General features: G+C 35.1%; 2 protein-coding genes across 3 annotated transcripts in view; one reads left to right on the top strand and one right to left on the bottom strand.

Annotated features, from left to right (window-relative positions):
- Positions 1 to 4204, top strand: part of LOC106118365 (mediator of RNA polymerase II transcription subunit 25) — an 11749-nt gene extending 7545 nt beyond the window's left edge. Inside the window, exons 11-13 of the mRNA XM_013313059.1 lie at positions 14 to 274; positions 698 to 826; positions 4040 to 4204. Of these exons, the coding sequence (XP_013168513.1) occupies positions 14 to 274; positions 698 to 826; positions 4040 to 4129 (480 nt within the window). The 3' untranslated portion in view covers positions 4130 to 4204. The remainder of the gene's footprint in view (positions 1 to 13; positions 275 to 697; positions 827 to 4039) is intronic.
- Positions 4205 to 6081: 1877 nt separating this feature from the next.
- Positions 6082 to 18818, bottom strand: part of LOC106128872 (transmembrane protein 68) — an 18392-nt gene continuing 5655 nt past the window's right edge. Inside the window, exons 1-7 of one of the 2 annotated variants that reach the window (XM_013327338.1) lie at positions 17241 to 17528; positions 11616 to 11754; positions 9901 to 9995; positions 9122 to 9286; positions 8321 to 8514; positions 7806 to 8009; positions 6082 to 7400 (exon numbers count right to left, since the gene is read on the bottom strand). In XM_013327338.1, coding sequence (XP_013182792.1) covers positions 7203 to 7400; positions 7806 to 8009; positions 8321 to 8514; positions 9122 to 9286; positions 9901 to 9995; positions 11616 to 11754; positions 17241 to 17382 — 1137 coding nt within the window. In that variant the 5' untranslated portion in view covers positions 17383 to 17528 and the 3' untranslated portion in view covers positions 6082 to 7202. Of the gene's footprint in view, positions 7401 to 7805; positions 8010 to 8320; positions 8515 to 9121; positions 9287 to 9900; positions 9996 to 11615; positions 11755 to 17240; positions 17529 to 18818 lie in introns of those variants that run through there. The other variant, XM_013327343.1, reaches the window with a different exon arrangement.

The following is an 18818-nucleotide window of genomic DNA, read 5'->3' as shown; positions in this document are numbered from 1 at the left end:
CGTATCTGTACAGCAAACTATGATGATATCAAACAACATGGGTGGGCAAGTGGGCAACGTGCCCGGCGTGGGCGTGGGCGGCAAGGGTCCGCGGCCTGTGACACAGCTGGACGGGCTGGAGGCGGCGCGCCAGCAGAACCTGGAGAAGATCCAGCACCTGCAGCAGACGCTGGAGGCGGCGCACCAGCAGGAGGCGCAGTTCAAGTCCCAGATGGACATCATGTCGCATCTGCACGCTGCACAGCAACAGGAACAGCATTACAAGCAGCTTGAGGTTTACTTTTTAATTTTCAATGATTTTTTTAAATTTTTTGATACCATTTCGTCATTTTTGAATTGATTTTTATGGTTTAACTAGCTGTCGCCCGCGTCTCCGTCTGCCCTAGATTAGAAACATACTAAATTAGTAGCCTAATATCAGCGAGATCCATGCAGTCGTCGCTAACGGTCATCGTCGTATTCGTCAGCGTAGAATTAAAAAAGTAGTCTATATCATGCCCGCGTCTATCAGCCATCTTCTCGTCAAAGTCCTGTCCAAATGTTACGAAATAAACACGGGCTTGGGGACAGACAGACAGACTGACAGATATTCAAAAAATGTTTTTTTTTGTTATGTTAGCGAATTTTGATTTTTTTTTTCAATTTAACATAGTCATTTCGATTTTATTATAAATATAGATTACAATGATATTTCCAGGAGCAACGTAAGCAGCAGCTCCAGCAGCAGCAGCAGCAGCAGCTGCAGCAACAGCTGCGCGGTGGCGCGGGGCATACTCCTCGTGTCATGCAGAGTGTCAACCAGGGCCTGCGCAACTTGCTGCAGCAGGTAACTTCTCATTTTGAGACATTTGCAATTACCCTGTCTATGGCCAATCCCTTCGCTGTATCAGCGAATCCAGGTGGCTTGCTCGTTTGCCACATAATTAATTAAAAAAGGATAGTCGAATTCAAATGGAAATGACAAATTATATTAACATACTAGTGGTCGCCCTCAGGTTTCGTCAGCGTAAAAATATCCTATAACATGCTCAAATGTATCAGCCATCTTCTAATCAAAGTCCTCTCAAAATCGATCCACTCGTTCCGGAGATTATACGGAACATACACAGCCTTGTGGAGAGATATACAGACATAAATTTATTTTTCGTTTTTAGCAATCATCATTTGTACTGTTAGGAAGAAAATCCGACAGTGCCGGTGTACTGGCGCAACACTAGCTTTACTAAAATATCAACGTTTATGTCCCCTCACTAATCCTGACACTTGACTTTGTAACGAAAGCACTTCATTCATGGCAAAGGATTGTAATTAATCTTATATATAAAATTCTCGTGTCACAATTTTCGTTCCCATACTCCTCCGAAATAGTTTGACAGATTCTCATGAAATTTTGTGAGCATATTGAGTAGGTCTGAGAATCGGCCGACATTTATTTTTAATCCCGCGTGGAGTCGCGGGCGACAGCTAGTATATCTAAAAGTACGATATATGAATTTTTCTTTTGATGCTACAAACAAACATTCCAATTTTATTCATCACTAGCTGCTGATAATATCATTATTGTCTATGGCTTTGTTTATATTTAACTTATAATTTATCATTTCCATTGAATTCGAATATAAAACTTATCTTTTCTTTCATTTATGTGACTATTATATTTCGTATTCTTTTTTTTAACACCTAATTTCTACAAATAAAAATATGTCACGTCATGCTATTTTAAAATTACATTAATTACATATTTTAGCTTCTTTTCACTATATTATATATTAATATTATTAGTTTTTTTATACTAAATTTATAGAATCCATTCACTTTGTAAAAACACTAAGCATGTTTCAACTTAATAATTACTATTTCACTAATTCCTTTAAATATATTCATAAAATGTTTTAATTTATTAATACCATATCTAAATATAATTTGCATTGTTGAACGTTGACAAATCATGTTCAGTGTTGCTCGATATTTTTCAGTGTAACTCACTATTGTTCAGCAACACTCGATATTGTTCAGTGCACCTCAATATTGTTCTCCAATGCTACTGAACATGACAATAAAATAAATTGTTGTTCAGCAACACTCAATATTGTTCAGTGCACCTCAATATTGTTCTCCAATGCTACTGAACATGACAATAAAATAAATTGTTGTTCAGCAACATTCAATATTGTTCAGTGCACCTCAATATTGTTCATTGGTACTACTGAACAAGAAAATAAAATAAATTGTACAATATAGCTTAGTGTTCAGCATCACTCAGTATTGTTCAGCATCACTCAGTATAGTTCAGCGTGTCTCAGGTGTGTGGCTGTGTGTTTCTAGCAGCAGCAGGGGCCGCGCGGCAGCCGGCCGCACATGTGACGACGCCTTCATAACCTCGCACGCATAAGTAATGCTTTCACCAACTTTCTGCTTTTCATTAGATACTTATGAATCAATTAAATATAATTTCCACTGGTCACAAGTGCTCAGTGGAAATAGACATTTAATTTTAATGGAATTTATTTAATTACTGTTGTAAAGTAACTTGAGATAATAGGGTTGGATAGAAATGCAAATTTATTTATTTTCTTCTCTAAAGATTTTTTCTGTTTAATATAAAATAATTTATTTAATAATATTCATAAGTATCTATGTGTTTTCTGCATTAATTTTATTGAATATTATTACAATACTAGTTGTCGTCCGCGACTACGTCCGCGCGGAGTTTAATAAAAATAATTAGTGTGTTATGTGTTGTTCCAGAGTATGTTCTATTTATGTCAAATTTCATCAAGATCCGTTTAGATGTTTTGGAGATACCTTCAAACATACATCTAGACATTCGCATTTATAATATTAGCAAGATGTAATTTTAATTTATATATATTGTAAGAGAGCATCGGTGGCTCAGGGGTCAAGCACTTGACTTGCAATCTGCAGGTCCTGGGTTCGAATCCCACAATGTACCAATGTGTTTTTCGATTTACGATTTACATATGTACATTTATCTGACGTTCTGACGGTGAAGGAATACATCGTGATGCTGCACATATTTGAGAAAGTCAAAGATATGTTTGAAGTCAACCCGCACTTGGCCAGCGTGGTTGACTATGGCCTGATCACCCTTAACTTAGGGTAGGCTCCGAGCACCTCGGTGGGGACGTATAGTGAGCTGATGATGATGATGATGATGAAACATTGTAATAATGTTCAATATGAAATCATTTCATATATTCATTTATCTTTAAAAACTTTTCACGTAGTATTGTAAATATTTGTTCATTTATTGCATGTCTCTTTTATATCGCTTTTTTAAATCTACTTTCTTAAGCATATCTTCTAAGTTTGAGTTTAAAAACTTTTCGCTTAACTAACATACAGGGAATTAAAATTAATTTCAACCAGAAGTATTACTTATAACAAATTGTCGAGTATTTAAATACTCAATGTGCAATGAATCCTCCTGTATATATAATTTTATTACCCAAATTTGCGAAAATTATGATACGTGACACAGAAATGACAGCCAAGATGACGCAGATGACAGATATAGATCACTAAAACAGACAAAATTTACAACAAACACAAGTAGAAAAGATAGCACCTGAAAAAATGACAGCTATAATTAAATAAATGACAGTTACTGACACAAATGACAACCAAGATGACGGAGATGACAGACGCTAACACTGACAGTCACAGACGAACACAGAAATGACAAACATAGCAAATGAAGTAAGACGTACGACAATTTTGTTGTAATATGTGTTAAAAGCATCGGTGGCTCAGGGGTTGCAATCTGGTCCTAGGTTCGAATCCAACCGTATACCACATTTATCCGATGTTACAGTGAAGGAAAACATCGTGATGCTTTTCACATATCTGTGAAGAAATTCAAAGATATAAGTGAAGTCAACACGCTCTGGATCAGTAAAGCCTAGTAGTGTCTTAGGGTAGGCTCCGAGCTCAGTGGGGATGTATCGTGAGCTGATGTCATGTGTTAATACAGTGGAAACTGCAGAGTTGTGTGTGAATTATGGTATATTGTGTGCAGCCTCAGTACCGTCCTGCGGGGGGCGCGGTGAGGCCCACCACACAGCCGCAGCAGTTCGACGAGGTCAACAACTATAACGACTTCCTCTGAGACTTGACTGAAGATAGCTCTACATCGTATAAAGTTAATTTTATATTAATAAGTAGGAATATTAAAAAATAAATTCTATGATAATTTTTAAATTTTGCAAATATATTTTTTTTTAAATCCTAATCGCTAATAAACCGCGATCCTTAGATAAGGATATGTCGTGGTATTTTTTGACCATTTGATTTGCGCTATGTTAACAGTGGTAGAGCCCGCTTTAACATCTTGGCACGAATTGAGTCCCACCTCGTCCGGTGAAATACCATGACCACACAGAAGACAGGCCTCAAGTGGAAGCTATTCCAAGTACAGTCTAATGAGTGTGCGTCCCGGAGACCTATTTTAGTCCTCTTTCCCTTCTCACCCATTTTCTTATAAGAAAAGGATGAGAAGTGGAAGTCGACTTTCCGGATGAGAGGATGCATGGAAAGGGAAAATATTTTCTTTCTGTGCATCCTCTCCTCCGTCGATTAAAGGTAGGCAACGCATATGCGATTGCGTATGTCTATGGGCAACGGTCACTTCGCTATTTCAGCGATTTCAGGTGGCCGCTCGGTCGTTTGCCACCTTATGATATAAAAAAAAATTTTGAAATGAATGGTTGTGGTGTTACTAATTCCTTTATCTTTAAAACTAAACAAAAACTTACATTTCCTAGACAGTCTTTATACGTTTCGAAGCAATTCAATAACGAATTTAAAACTTGTATGTAACTGAGGCGCGACAATCACGTGACATATCGTAAGTTATTGTCACGTGATTGTCGCGTTTATGAAGTTCGTTATGGAATCGCTTTTTAGCGAATGCGAATGTTTAACCCATCTGAAGAGTAGATTGAATATTCGAATGAAAAAGTTTAGTAAAATATTAAATTAATAAATAAAATGAAACTTATGTCATTAAGATTGAAAATAAAAAAAAAAACAATTTTGTAGTAAAAATAGCATTTATTTTGTATTATAAATATTCAATAGGTAAACACTAATATTTTACATGTCGCTTTATATTTTTGTAGTAACACTTTGAATGCCACACTACGGTGCGAGTCCACTTTCACATAACGGCATTGAATGTGTTAAAACAAACAGTCGTGAAGAAAAATGATTATATAATATACAAATGAGTACTCTATATTATCATTACAAAAATATTTTACCTTATTTAAAATATTATATATTTAAATCTACTTAAATAGTTTTCTATTATAAAAATAGTTAAAATGAAATTTGATTTTTTTATAAATAAATGCAAAATCGTTATTTTTCTATATAAATAGATAAAATTTAATGTAGCATTGAAATGCATTTTGACACATATCGTCATCTCTTACACTCCTTGGACACAAAAAGAGACAGCAATATAATTCGCGTGAACAAGGCCATATGAAGCAAATATCCAATTTTAATCAATCTTTTTGCTAATAAGCTATTTAATTTACAAATTAAAAAAAAATCGAAGTTAGAGGGTCTATCATGAATTGCGATGCGGTTTCGTAATATCGACAAAACGACGAAAGACATTGTACGAATACAAATTAAGTTAACTTTACGAGCATTTAGACAATTTTTTTGGGCCAAACTCTGAGCCGGGAAGAGCTGCTTGTTGCATCGTACTGTCAGAAAATATGTAAAATCTCCATATGCATAAAAATATAAAATAAATTGAGATAGCTACAGTACAAGGATCTTGTTGCAGTTTTTTGACACTGACAGGAGCTGTCAAACTAGTTTGACATACTCAACGGGTCAAATAACTTTATTCGTCGTTAAAGCAAAACAATTGATAAATTTCTTAAAACTAAAATATGGAAAAAAAGCCTTCTTAGATTACTTAAACTTAATTTGTAACTCAAAATTGTATTAAGGAAATAATTACATAAATAGCATTAATATGAATATAATTAAATTTAAATGCAATAAAAAAAAAGCGGGAATAAAATTATTTTAGGCCTTGAATTGAGATTGGTAATTTTTTTTCTAATAATCTTAATAATAAAATAAATTTTAACAAATTATTGTTTACATAAAAAAAGCAGATTATATCTTCGTTTTTATAATCTGAAGTTAGTAAAGTGACATATTGCTAAAATTGTCGTAAGCGAGGAAAATATTCCATCTCTTTTACTCGTGGTACTTTGTGCATAAGTCCCTTTCACTTCACACAGAACAATTTTTACGGCCGATAAAAATGGCCGTAGATGAAAATTAATAAATAATTTTTTTTTCATACATTCACTATGATTAAAAAAATACAAAATTCGAAAAGGTCTAATATTTAAGTATCATTTCCATTTCATTCACTATTCGTCTATTTATAAATTTATTTTTTTAAAACTAAACATAATTATCACAATATTAATATATTTGAGTTGAGTTCACTTTTTATTTTTGGAAATACAGTATAATTCCACTAATCCGGCACCCTTCGCTTACATCTACCCCTCTATACCTGCGTCACGGAGGTCTAATTTTAGTCATCTTTTCCTTTCCATCTTTTTTCTTATAAGGAAAGCACGGAAAGTGGAAGTGGACTTTCTGGATGTGGGGATGATAAAAGGGAATAATAAAATTTACATTACTTAAGAATTTTTCACTACAATCCTGTAATCCGAACATTCCATTAATCCGGTAACCACCGGTAACAGCCGGATTAGTGAGATTAAACTAAAATACATATAGAACACTATATTATTTATATATTTAAGAACACTCGGTCTCAATATCTAGTAAACTTTAAACGCTTTCTCTCTTTATTTGTATACAGGATGTTCAAATATTTATATAACGGAAGACCACAGATTAGGCTATGCGAGAACGCAAATATTTTATCTAATTCAGAGCCTGCACGTGAATAAAACCGGAAATTAGGAGGAGGAGGCTTATTTGGTTAGTTTAAATTATGCGTAAGCTTCGAAGCCCAAAGACAAGTTGAATTTAATCGACTTATTTATGGTCTGTGTTTAGAACATCCTGTATTACGTCTACTATACGTCTAAAAAACTTCTCAGAAGCTTATAAAATGCCACAATATTGTACACAAACATATATAACTTAGTAATTAATTAATATTATCCAAACTAAGAAGTTTTACATTTGTCACTGTCACACTTATCACTGACACTATCTGCCGTCTCCTTCTGACAGCTGCCGTTGGCTATGGATTTCTTTTTGTCTTTATTCTTTGGCATTTCATATATCCTCTCGGCTAGAGCAAAGAGAATGTTCCCAGGAACCCTCTGGTGTTCCTCTACTAATTTTTCTATTGCACTCGCGACCTTGAGAATAAATAACATTTAAATTATATTTTTTAAATTGAATATTCGAACTATAGAGGTAATATTCTACTTCAAGGCTTATTTTTAGTAAAAAATCATGAGAGAAAGAGAAGGAGATATGCTTTATCTTTCTTCTCTTTCGTGTAACGAAACGCGCTTTAACATGACCTTGAAAACTTACAAAGGTTTATTATTAGGTCTGATGTTCCATATTTATTAATTTACAACATAAGTATTTTTTTTTACTAATATAAATGTGTATGTTTGGATGGATGTTTGTTTGAAGGTATCTCCAGAACAGCTGAACGGATCACGATGAAATTTGGACATAGTCTGGAAGAACACATAGGCTAACAGAGTTACAGGTCACAGCTATTGCCTAGTCATAGTATATCGTAGTTTTACCTTTTTCTGGAGCTGTTCAGGCGTGATGTTGTCATCATGAGGTATGGGAGGGCCGAGGTGAGTGACCAACTTGACAGGAAAGCCGCCGTACACCGGGGCGAGAGGGACGCGGGTCTTGGCGTAGATGCGCAGACAGAGACCGCGCAGCCAACCCACTGTGCGGAATGCCTCGCGCACGTTGCGTGTGAACATCGGCACTATTGGCTACATACATACATACATATAGACAATTACTAATATAGAAACAATCATTATAAAGCGGAAGAGTTTGTTTGTTTAAACGTGCTAATCTCAGGAACTACTAGTCCGATTTGGAAAGTTCTTTTTTTATTGGATAGTCCATTCATAGAGGAAGGCTTTAGGCTATATAACATTACGCTGCGAACAATAGTTTTTTAATTCCCCTCATTCGGACACTGGACTTTGTAACAAAACTGAGCACAACAACACAAACACACATAAAAAACAAACACACACGAGAAAAAAATAACCCTAATCAGTCAGGTAATACTTACAACTTTAGCTTCTAGGGCGACTTTAGCGAATCCTATCCTAGATTTCCAGTTAAGCCTGTAGTAGTGGTCTCCGAACTGAGCCTCGTACACTCCGCCTGGTGAGATAGCCAGGGAATTACCAGCTTTTAGCACGCTGGTGCAAGTCTGTACAGTGCCGGGGATCACGCACAGACCTTCCAGTAGAGTTGACCAGCCTGGAACAAATACTCCACTTTATAAGGGGTTTAAACACCCTAAATTGATACTAAACCCCACTTAATCCATGCTGAGTCTTATCAGGAATGAAAAATGGTTGGATGGATGGATGTTTGTCAGAAGGTATATCCAGAACGGCTGTATGGATCTTGCTGAAATTTGACATAGATGTAGAACATAGTCTGGAAGAACACATAGGTTACCAATTATTTTTTGTAATTCCTCGCGGATGGAGTCGCGGGCGACAGCTAGTAGTTTATTATTATTTTAATTACATTGTATTAGAGTAAGGACATAAATCAACCTAAACGTAGATAATTTTTTTTAATTCCTAATGCGAGTTCAAATTAAAAAAAAAAGATGAAAAATTGTATTAAAAATACATTAAAAAAGCAATAAATCAAGATTATTTAAATCAATCATAATCTGTTTGCGAGAAAAAATAAAAGGATATTTTAAAAAACGAACAGAAAAGACAACTAAAATTTTTTTTCACTTTCTTAACTATGTGGCATAATTAAAAAGTATTAAAACTCTTTAGACATCTATAGTATGGATATGCTTTTATACGTAGTCAGTTTATAATCTGACGTGGATATAACTAACCTGGTATCTTAAACATGAATCTATCGGCTACAGTATGCATGTGTCGTCGCTTGAACAGCAGCAGTCTTGCTGTAAAGTAGTACATGTCTATTGGCAGCGCACCATGGTAATAGATGAGGAGGAACGGACCTTCTGGAATATTCTCCAGACCTCGGATCTCGTAGCCTGGAACACATAGAATAATATCTTACTAATATTATAAATGCGAATGTATAGAAGGTATCTTCAGAACAGCTGCAAGGATCTTGATGAAATTTGGTATAAATATAGAACAATCTGGAAGAACACATAGACAACTAAGTTTTTTTTTAATTTTGCGCGGACTGAGTCGCGAGCAATAGCTAGTATAAAATGGCAATTTTAAAACATTCCCTTCAAGTCACAAACGTAACCAAACAAGTTTGACAAATTTGAAAGTAAGAAATCATCCCGCAATAATGTACGCAACCATAATTTACTAAAAATTTTATTAAGGCGCTTAAGGGTCACTGACCTCTTAAATAGGCTATAGCTGAGGTATATTGGGTCTATTTCATTTTTGACGCTAATGGTTGAGATCTGTAGCCGTCAGGAATTATTAACAGGAATAAGAAAGAACAAAGCAAAATAAATCATTCATAACCTATCCATCTTTAGAGATCAGTTTTAAAAATCAATATTTTACATATGTAAACTTTCAATCTATTTAAAATATATTGCAGTTCCAATATGCTCTGATGAATAGAGTTACATCTATAAGAAGCCTAAGATGAAACTCTTTTCGTGGGTTATGTTGTTACCATGCCACAGCCAGCCGTGCGCGTCCCAAAGCGCGCAGACCGCGAGCCGCGCCGCTTGACGCCAGTCACTTTCCACGCCATCTATCACCCGCAATCTGACAACAAATATTATTAATTTAAACAAACGAGAATTCAGATATTTATTGTATACTAGCTGTCGCCCGCGACTCCGTCCGTACGGGATTAAAAATAGATGTTGGCCGATTCTCAGACCTACTCAACATGCTCACAAAATTTCATGAGAATCGGTTAAGCCGTTTCGGAGGAGTATGGGAACGAAAATTGTGACACGAGAATTCTAAGGATGGGAAGTCCCATCCTTTCCTTAAAAGAAAAAGGGTGGGAAGGGAAACAGGACTCAATTAGGCCTCCGGGACGCACACTCATAAAACGAAACGCGGAATTGCTTCCACTTGATGGCTGTCTTCTGTGTGGTCGGGGTATTTCAACGTGCGAGCCGGGCCAATTGGTGCGAAGATGTTAAACCGGGCTCTATTATAATGTCTCTCGAAAGTTTAAATAATTTAATTATCGTCAGTAATTTTATTAAAAGATGATGTAAGAACGGCTTAAATTACACATAGCCTTACCAACTGAACTTTAATCTTATTAAAAAAGTTTAATATTAAAGCATTTATGATAATATGATCACGCAGTGTGCTAGCTACCTTCAGACCCGAGGACTCTGATAAGACGTAGACATAACAATATACCAGACATTCCTATTTCACTTGTCTGGTTCTATAAATAGATTTAAATTGATTCAGTAAGCAAACATATATTGTTCCAAGCCTTAAATCTATCTATCTTATTTATATACTAGCTGTCGCCCGCGACTCCGTTCGCGCGGTATTAAAAATAGATGTTGGCCGATTCTCAGACCTACTCAATATGCTCACAAAATTTCATGAGAATCTGTCAAACTGTTTCGGAGGAGTATGGGAACGAAAATTGTGACACGAGAATTTTATATATAAGATAAAAGAAAGTCGTGTTAGTTACACTATTTATAACTCAAGAACGGCTTTACCGATATGCCTGAAAATTGGTGAGGAGGTAACTTAGAGCATGGAGACGGACATAGGATACTATTTATTCACATTTTTTAAAATATTTTTTTCGAATTTATGCCTTGAAAATGCTCCTTCTTATTTAACTTAATAATATTATAAATGCGAATGTTTAGATGGATGTGATGTGGATGGGTGGGCTACACTAATTAAGCTTTTTATATATGCACGCGGACGGAGTCGCGGGCGACAGCTAGTTATAAGTAATTAAAAAAAATCTTTATTAAAAAAAATCATGAATTTACTAATTTTTTAGGGTCGTCACGGACGTCAGCGCGAGACAAACGTATAGGAAATAGATTTGTTGTCTCGCTCTGATGCGTGTGCCGAGCATTGTTCATACGATTATTATATCTAAATCAACCTATAACTTCATTTGTATACATATTTTACAATTCAATTCCACTGCCGTATTCTACTGTACAACGTACCTGTAGAGCCCGTACATGTACAAAGTACCTGTAGAGCCTGTACAACTTGTACAACGTACCTGTAGAGCCTGTACAACTTGTACAACGTACCTGTAGAGCCTGTACAACTTGTACAACGTACCTGTAGAGCCTATACAACATGTACAAAGTACCTGTAGAGCCTGTACAACATGTACAAAGTACCTGTAGAGCCTGTACAACTTGTACAACGTACCTGTAGAGCCTGTACAAATGGAAGATGATGCTGCTGATATAGATAAGTACAATGATGAAAGCTGGCAACAGGAACGTGACGATCACGGGCGTCAGGAACCAAGTCAGCCACAGACTGTACTCCGTGTCCACGTACTCCACTGTCAACAAACAAATTTTATTATTATAAGAGTTTATATTGGTGATGGTCGAAACTGAATAAGCGAGTCAAGTAAGCGTTATATTTTTCTCGCTTATAGAGGTTTCTCTAACCTAGTATTCTCGCTTATAGAGTTTTCTCTAATCTAATCTCTAATCTCTAACCTAACCTAACCTAACCGGACATTGTCGCTTATAGAGGTATCTCCCTAACCGGACATTGTCGCTTATAGAGGTTTCTCCCTAACCGGACATTGTCGCTTATAGAGGTTTCTCCCTAACCGGACATTGTCGCTTATAGAGGTTTCTCCCTAACCGGACATTGTCGCTTATAGAGGTTTCTCCCTAACCGGACATTCTCGCTTATGGCGGTCGTCCGTCGGGACCTGACAATGACTCTCGATGATAGAGGTTTATTGCTTATCCAGGTTCGACTGTACTTATGAATAGATTACTTCTTATATAATTGTTTTACGAACTATTTTCGCATTTGTTTGTTGTAATTTTTTTATTAGGCCTATTCTTTTGAAATATCAATATAACACATTTAATCTATATAAGACAGTGTTGCCCTTAGAAATATCTATTCAAATGTACTCTGGCAACACTGTCTGGCATCCGGGACGTTATCAGCGTCGTCTGACCGTCGTCTGCCGGTGACTGATCGCCATGGTGACCCCAATCGCACAGCCACGCGGCTACCACGACTCCCAGATAGTGTAACATGACTCTTATACACTTAAGAACAAGATTTAATTAATCTTACTAATATTATAAATGCGAATGTTTAGATGGATGGATAGATGTTTGTTTGAAGGTATCTCCAGAACAGCTGAAATCTCGCTTAAATTTGACATAATCGTAGATGTAGAACATAGTCTGAAAGAACGCATAGACTACTTATAAAGTTTTTTTTTTAATTTCGCCCTGACGGAAACGCGGGCGATAGGAAAAATTAAAAAAAAATTGGATCGACTTTTGACAGAACGACGTAGTAATTTGAAAGAAACATACAGACTAAAAACATTTATAAATCAGGCAAAAAGCAGAAAGATGTGCAATAGGTGATTCAATAAATTATCTTTTAATGGCGCTACAAAGATAATATTAATGCAATTTAGATTGTAGTTTCATAATAATCGATAGCCTCTTGACCAGAGATGCATAATCGATGCACATGTCCACACAACATGTGACTTATGTAACTACGAGTTTTCATTACCGAAACATGTACAAACACATATCTTTCATTGTATTTGAAAAAAACACAGTGATATCGTACGGGTGTTCCCGAAGTTACCCTAATTACTACAAAATAACTATAGTAATAAACAATGTCATATATATTTAATTTATATACATAAATAAAATGTGTTTCTGTATGTACATCCAAATAAAATATTCATATTTCATGATTTTTTTTTAATTACTTTCTGTGTCCAAGTCCGATTTGACAAGCCTTGAGGGGGCATTTACAGCTTCACCGGGCTTGAGGTGGGCGAGCGCAGATGGCACTTAGCCTAAACCTCGTTTAAGAGTAACTAAGCTCGAGGGCTCCCACAGGAACCTCGGCTCGGGCCGTTACTTCGTTATTATTACCGGATTGGATTTGGTTTAACTGGAACTTTATTTTTTTTATTCCACGCAAACGAAGTTGCGATCAACACCTATTTTATTATTAATGGCATTTATAATATTAGTAAGATTAAAGATAATCGAATCGATAGTCCGTACACAAAACATTAGTCAATTGACTAGTAATATTACTAGGATTTTATCTCTTTACCGTCACCCGCGATTCCGTCCGCACGGAATAGAAAAACTCTTAATAAGTAGCCTATGTGTTCTTCCAGACTATGTTCTACATCTATGCCAAATTTCAGCAGGATCCATACAGCCGTTCTAGATATATCTTCAAACAAACATCTATCGATCCATACATCTAAACTTACGCATTAAAATATTACTAATTTTAGACATACTTAGAATTCTTTGGCGCGCTTTCGTTACAAAGTCAAGTGTCAGAATGATTAGTGAGGGGACATAAACGTCGACATTTGAGTAAGGCTAGTGTCCGATTTTCTTCCTAACAGTAAGTAGTACACATGCAACTATGAGAGTCGTTATATCTTAAGAGTAATTGTTTCCGAGGTTATCTAATACATCGAGGAAAATTCAACGTTCACTGATTACACAAATAATATATATCCGTATGTAATGTTACTTTTATACATTATTAGTGTTACGAAGAAGAACCGGATACTGTGCCGGTGTACTGGCACAACACTAGCTTTACTAAAATGTCAACGTTTATGTCCCCTCACTAATCATTCTGACACTTGACTTTGTAACGAAATCGCACCATTCGCGCCAAAAGATTGTAATTAATAAATGTGTAAAATTAGTTAGAATTCTTTGGCGGGAATCGCGCGTTTTCGTTACCAAATCAACTGTCAGATTGATTAGTGAGGGGACATAAACGTTGACATTTTAATATGGCTAGTGTTGCACCGATACACCGGTAAAAGAGGTTAAAAAATTACATAAAAATCAGTCAAGCTGTTTAAGAGTATGGCTACTAACATTGTGACACGAGAATTTTACATACTGAGTCGGTATATAAAGATAAATAAGTGAGCTCGGGTGACATTGAAAATAACCAGAATGTTTTCTTAGCGCGGGTTCAAGGTCAACGTATGGAATGATAACGCACTTTTGATTATTTGGACTAGACTCTATATCAGTCTGAAGAACATCGCAAAGTTTTTCCAACTTATTTACAAACTTTGAACGTCATATTTATGCGTACAGCCTAAGTGTTAAAAATGACGATGTTTCCATAAAACTTTACATCCCCCTTACAACCCTATTTACGCATTAAAAAGCCTATGTCTTCACAGGGTTAATAATATTTGTTTACCAAATATAATCTAAATCGGTTTAATACTTTTTGCATAAAATGGAGACAGACAATCATATATTTTTTTTAATATCAAAAGATGGCAAACGAGCAATCGGCCACCCGAAATCGCTGAAATAGCAAAGTGACCGTTGCCCATAGACATACGCAATCGCATATGCGTTGCTTACCTTTAATCGACGGAGGAGAGGATGCACAGAAAGAAAATATTTTCCCTTCCCATGCATCCTCTCATCCGGAAAGTCCACTTCCACTTCCCATCCTTTCCTTCTAAGAAAAAGGGTGAGAAGGGAAAGAGGACTAAGTTAGGCCTCCGGGACGCACACTCATCAGACGAAACGCGGAATTGCTTCCACTTGACGCCTGTCTTCTGTGTGGTCGTGGTATTTCACCGGGCGAGCCGGGCCAATTCGTGTGAAGATGTTAAAGCGGGCTCTACCACTGTTGAAATATATAATCGCAAAATAAATAAATTCGCATTTATATTGTTATTAAGGATATTAAAAAATATGTAGTAATTATATAGGATTGCTATTACAGGAAAATCATCTTGGAATTAAATTAATTTTTATGAAAGTTCATCTAATTTGGATATTTATAACATAATATTAGTGAATAATCAATGCTTACTCAGATATTAAATGTATATTATGAATTTAAGTAATAAAAATTTACAAATTAAAAAATACGTTTACACTGCCGAAGCGTTACGCATCATACTATCATCTCTTTCATTCTCTCTGAAAACAACTGAGACAGCAATATTTATGTACGGGCGTTATTAACAATGTCAAACTACGTTAAAGATGGCCGCACGTCTTGTTTCCCGCCAATTTTTGCTGACTTGAGTTTTGTTAATCCACTGACACACTTAACAAGCAATTACAAGAATCGATTCGTTATTTTATTTAAAGACGTAAACAATTTATCGATTCACATAATAAACTATCTATCGCCCGCGACTTCGTTTGGCGGAATAAAAAACATTATAAGTAGCTTATGTGTTCTTCCAGATTATTTTCTACATATATGCTAAATTTCAGCAAAATCTATGCAGTGGTTCTGGAGATACATTCTAACAAACATCCATCTAAACATTCGCATTTATAATATTAGTAAGTTAATAACTTCTTAACGAAATAAGATTGTTCTTTGTACCGTTATTGTGTGAAATCGTATTGAACTTACGCGACATTCATTATCATATTATAAATTAAAGAAAGATATTTTTACGCATCACTGCATTCGTTGCCAAATGTTTGGTTTACTTTATTTTGGAAGTATAACAAGTACAATAACCTTGCAGACTGAACAAAGAGCTTTAACCCTTATTGTGGCAAGATTTCTTTTTTAAAGAAAAGCAAAAAAAAAGTTAAAAATTATTCCGCGTTTCGTCTGATGAGTGTGCGTCCCGGAGGCCTAATTAAGTCGTCTTTCCCTTTCCACCCTTTTTCTTACGAGGAAGGGTTGGGAAGTTGAAGTGGACTTTCCGGATGAGAGGATGCATGGGAAGGGAAAATATTTTCTTTCTGTGCATCCTCTCCTCCGTCGATTAAAGGTAGGCAACGCATATGCATTGCGTATGTCTATGGGCAACGGTCACTTCGCTATTTCAGTGATTTCAGGTGGCCGCTCGCTCGTTTGCCATCTTATGATATTAAAAAAAAATGAATCTTAATAATATTTGCTTCTATACCGTTCTGTTAAAAAGAAAACTATCTATCAGAAAGTCGTTTAATAGTCACTAAGTAAGACCCTTAGTGTATATTTAATACGAGAAATACATAGGATATGTTAACATGATTATGTATTCACAATAAAAAAGCAATTATGTTAATATTTTAATTAATCTTACTAATATTATAAATGCGAATGTTTAGAAGGATGTTTGTTAGAAGTTATCTCCAGAACTGCTGCATAGATCTTGCTGAACACATAGTTTAATTTAAAATCTGCGTGGACGGAGTCGTAGGCGACAGCTAGTATGATAGAGATAAATGAAACTTTGCATCATCTTAATTGTGTAACCTAGCTTTAGCTAGATACTAGTAGTTGCCTGCGACTTTTGCGAGGAATTAAAATAAGCTAGAAATAAATATAACCCTATCAGTCCCTTATTAGCCTGGGATAGTGAAGCTTCCTAAGGGTGATAGAATTTTTAAAATCGATTCAGTAGTTTTGGAGTTTATTCAATACAAACAAACTAATCTTTTTAACTAACTAATTAAACAGTAATAGAATAGAAATATGATGAATATTCAGTCTCAGTTTGTCTGTTTAAATTGCGTTAAAATGTTGCATAAGAAATAAATGTTTAAATAAAAATATTTATAACAATTAGAAATTGTAATATAAAAAATATTTTTGCAAAGTAAAAAATAATTTAATTTACATTCCATTTGAAATAAACGGTTAATATAAATAATAGATAATTGTTGAAAATTATTATTATAAAACAAATATTTAAAAATTACTTTTAAAAAAAATAACCAAATAAAGTCATAAAAGAAAAAAATACTTACTAATAATTTTTTCGTTATTTGACAAAACAAAAAAAAAAAAACTTACAATAAAACATCCCCACGTAAAATCCTATGACAGCAATTGATAATTTTACAACATCATTTGTCGCATCAAAATCGAATCTTTTTAACAAATCACTCATAATGTAAGCTTTCACAGGTCCCGTGTTACACTGATTGTCCACCATTTTATACGAAAACTATAATATTTTTAATTCCAATTTATCCGATAACCTGACGACCGACAGATAGAAAATGCACTCGCAAACCGCATGCGACAGTTTCCTCGTGAACAAACGTATGCAGCCAACGATGGCCGACATAAGAATGATTTATGTCAAACGATTCGTTGCTGACCCTACAAATATTATCTTTTACATATAAACTAGCTATCACCCGCGATTTTGTCTGCGTGGAGTTACAAAAAATTCAGTAGCCTATGTGTAGTGCAGTGTAGTACTACAGATTTAAATGAAATTTGGTACACGAATATTTTAGAGCCTGAGAAAGGACATAGTCTACTTTTAATCGCGAAAAGGGGGTTGGAAATTTGTATGGAAGTATCGTCATACACTTATAAGCATGAAACTTATTTTAAGACTTAATTCGTTGCAAATAAATATGACAATCAAATTTTATTAAAGTTTAACCCCCAAGGGTGCAAAATAACAATTTTATTATGTTTTGTTATAACTTTAAGTTAAATAATTACCCTAAGTCATTAAATATGCTACCTTAACGTATTTCACGCGAACGAAGTCGCGGGCACATCTAGTATTTTATTCTTTCCTTGGAATCTCATTGTAACATCTATTATCTTATTTAATATTCTCTTTATATTTTACTTATGAGGTCAATGACTTTCAACAAATTCTGTCAGTGTGTACGACCTTGACAGAGAAATAACGAGGCTTAGGACGCTTCCACAGTACGATAGGAACAGTTCAATAGCTGTGTTAGGGTTCCAGAATATATTCTATTATTAACTATCTGTCGCCCGCGACTCCGTCCGCGTGGATATATAAAAAAATCATTAGTGTAGCCTATATGTTCTTTCAAACTATGTTTTATACTTATGCCAAATTTAATCGAGATCCGTTCAGCCGTTCTAGAGATATCTTCTAACACCCACCCATCCATCCACATCACACCCATCTAAACATTGGCATTTATATTATAATATTAGTAAGTTAAATAAAATGCAGCTCTTCAAGGCATAAATTCGAAAAAAAAATAGTATCCTATATCCGTCTCCTGGCTCTAAGCTACCTCCTCACCAATTTTCTGGCATATCGGTAAAGCCGTTCTTGAGTTATAAATAGTGTAACTAACACGACTTTCTTTTATATATATAAAGATGCGAATGTTTAGATGGATGTTTGTTTGAAGGTATCTTCAGAACGGCTGCATGGATGTTACTGAAATTTAGCATACATGTAGAACATAGTCTGGAAGAACACAGGTTACTAATTAAGTTTTTTTCTTAAATACCGCACAGACGGTGTCGCAGGCAACATCTAGTAAACCTATAACATACAAGATATACTCAGAAAAAGGATATATATTTCAATATAAATAATTTCAGTATGAACACAGTATAACGAAGTTTGAATTGATAAATCGT

Source organism: Papilio xuthus, unplaced genomic scaffold, assembly GCF_000836235.2.
Source record: "Papilio xuthus unplaced genomic scaffold, Pxut_1.1 DF829758.1, whole genome shotgun sequence".
NCBI classification, from domain to species: Eukaryota; Metazoa; Arthropoda; class Insecta; order Lepidoptera; family Papilionidae; genus Papilio; species Papilio xuthus.
Note: the sequence above shows the minus strand (reverse complement) of the source record. Positions and strands in the feature narration are given on the sequence as shown.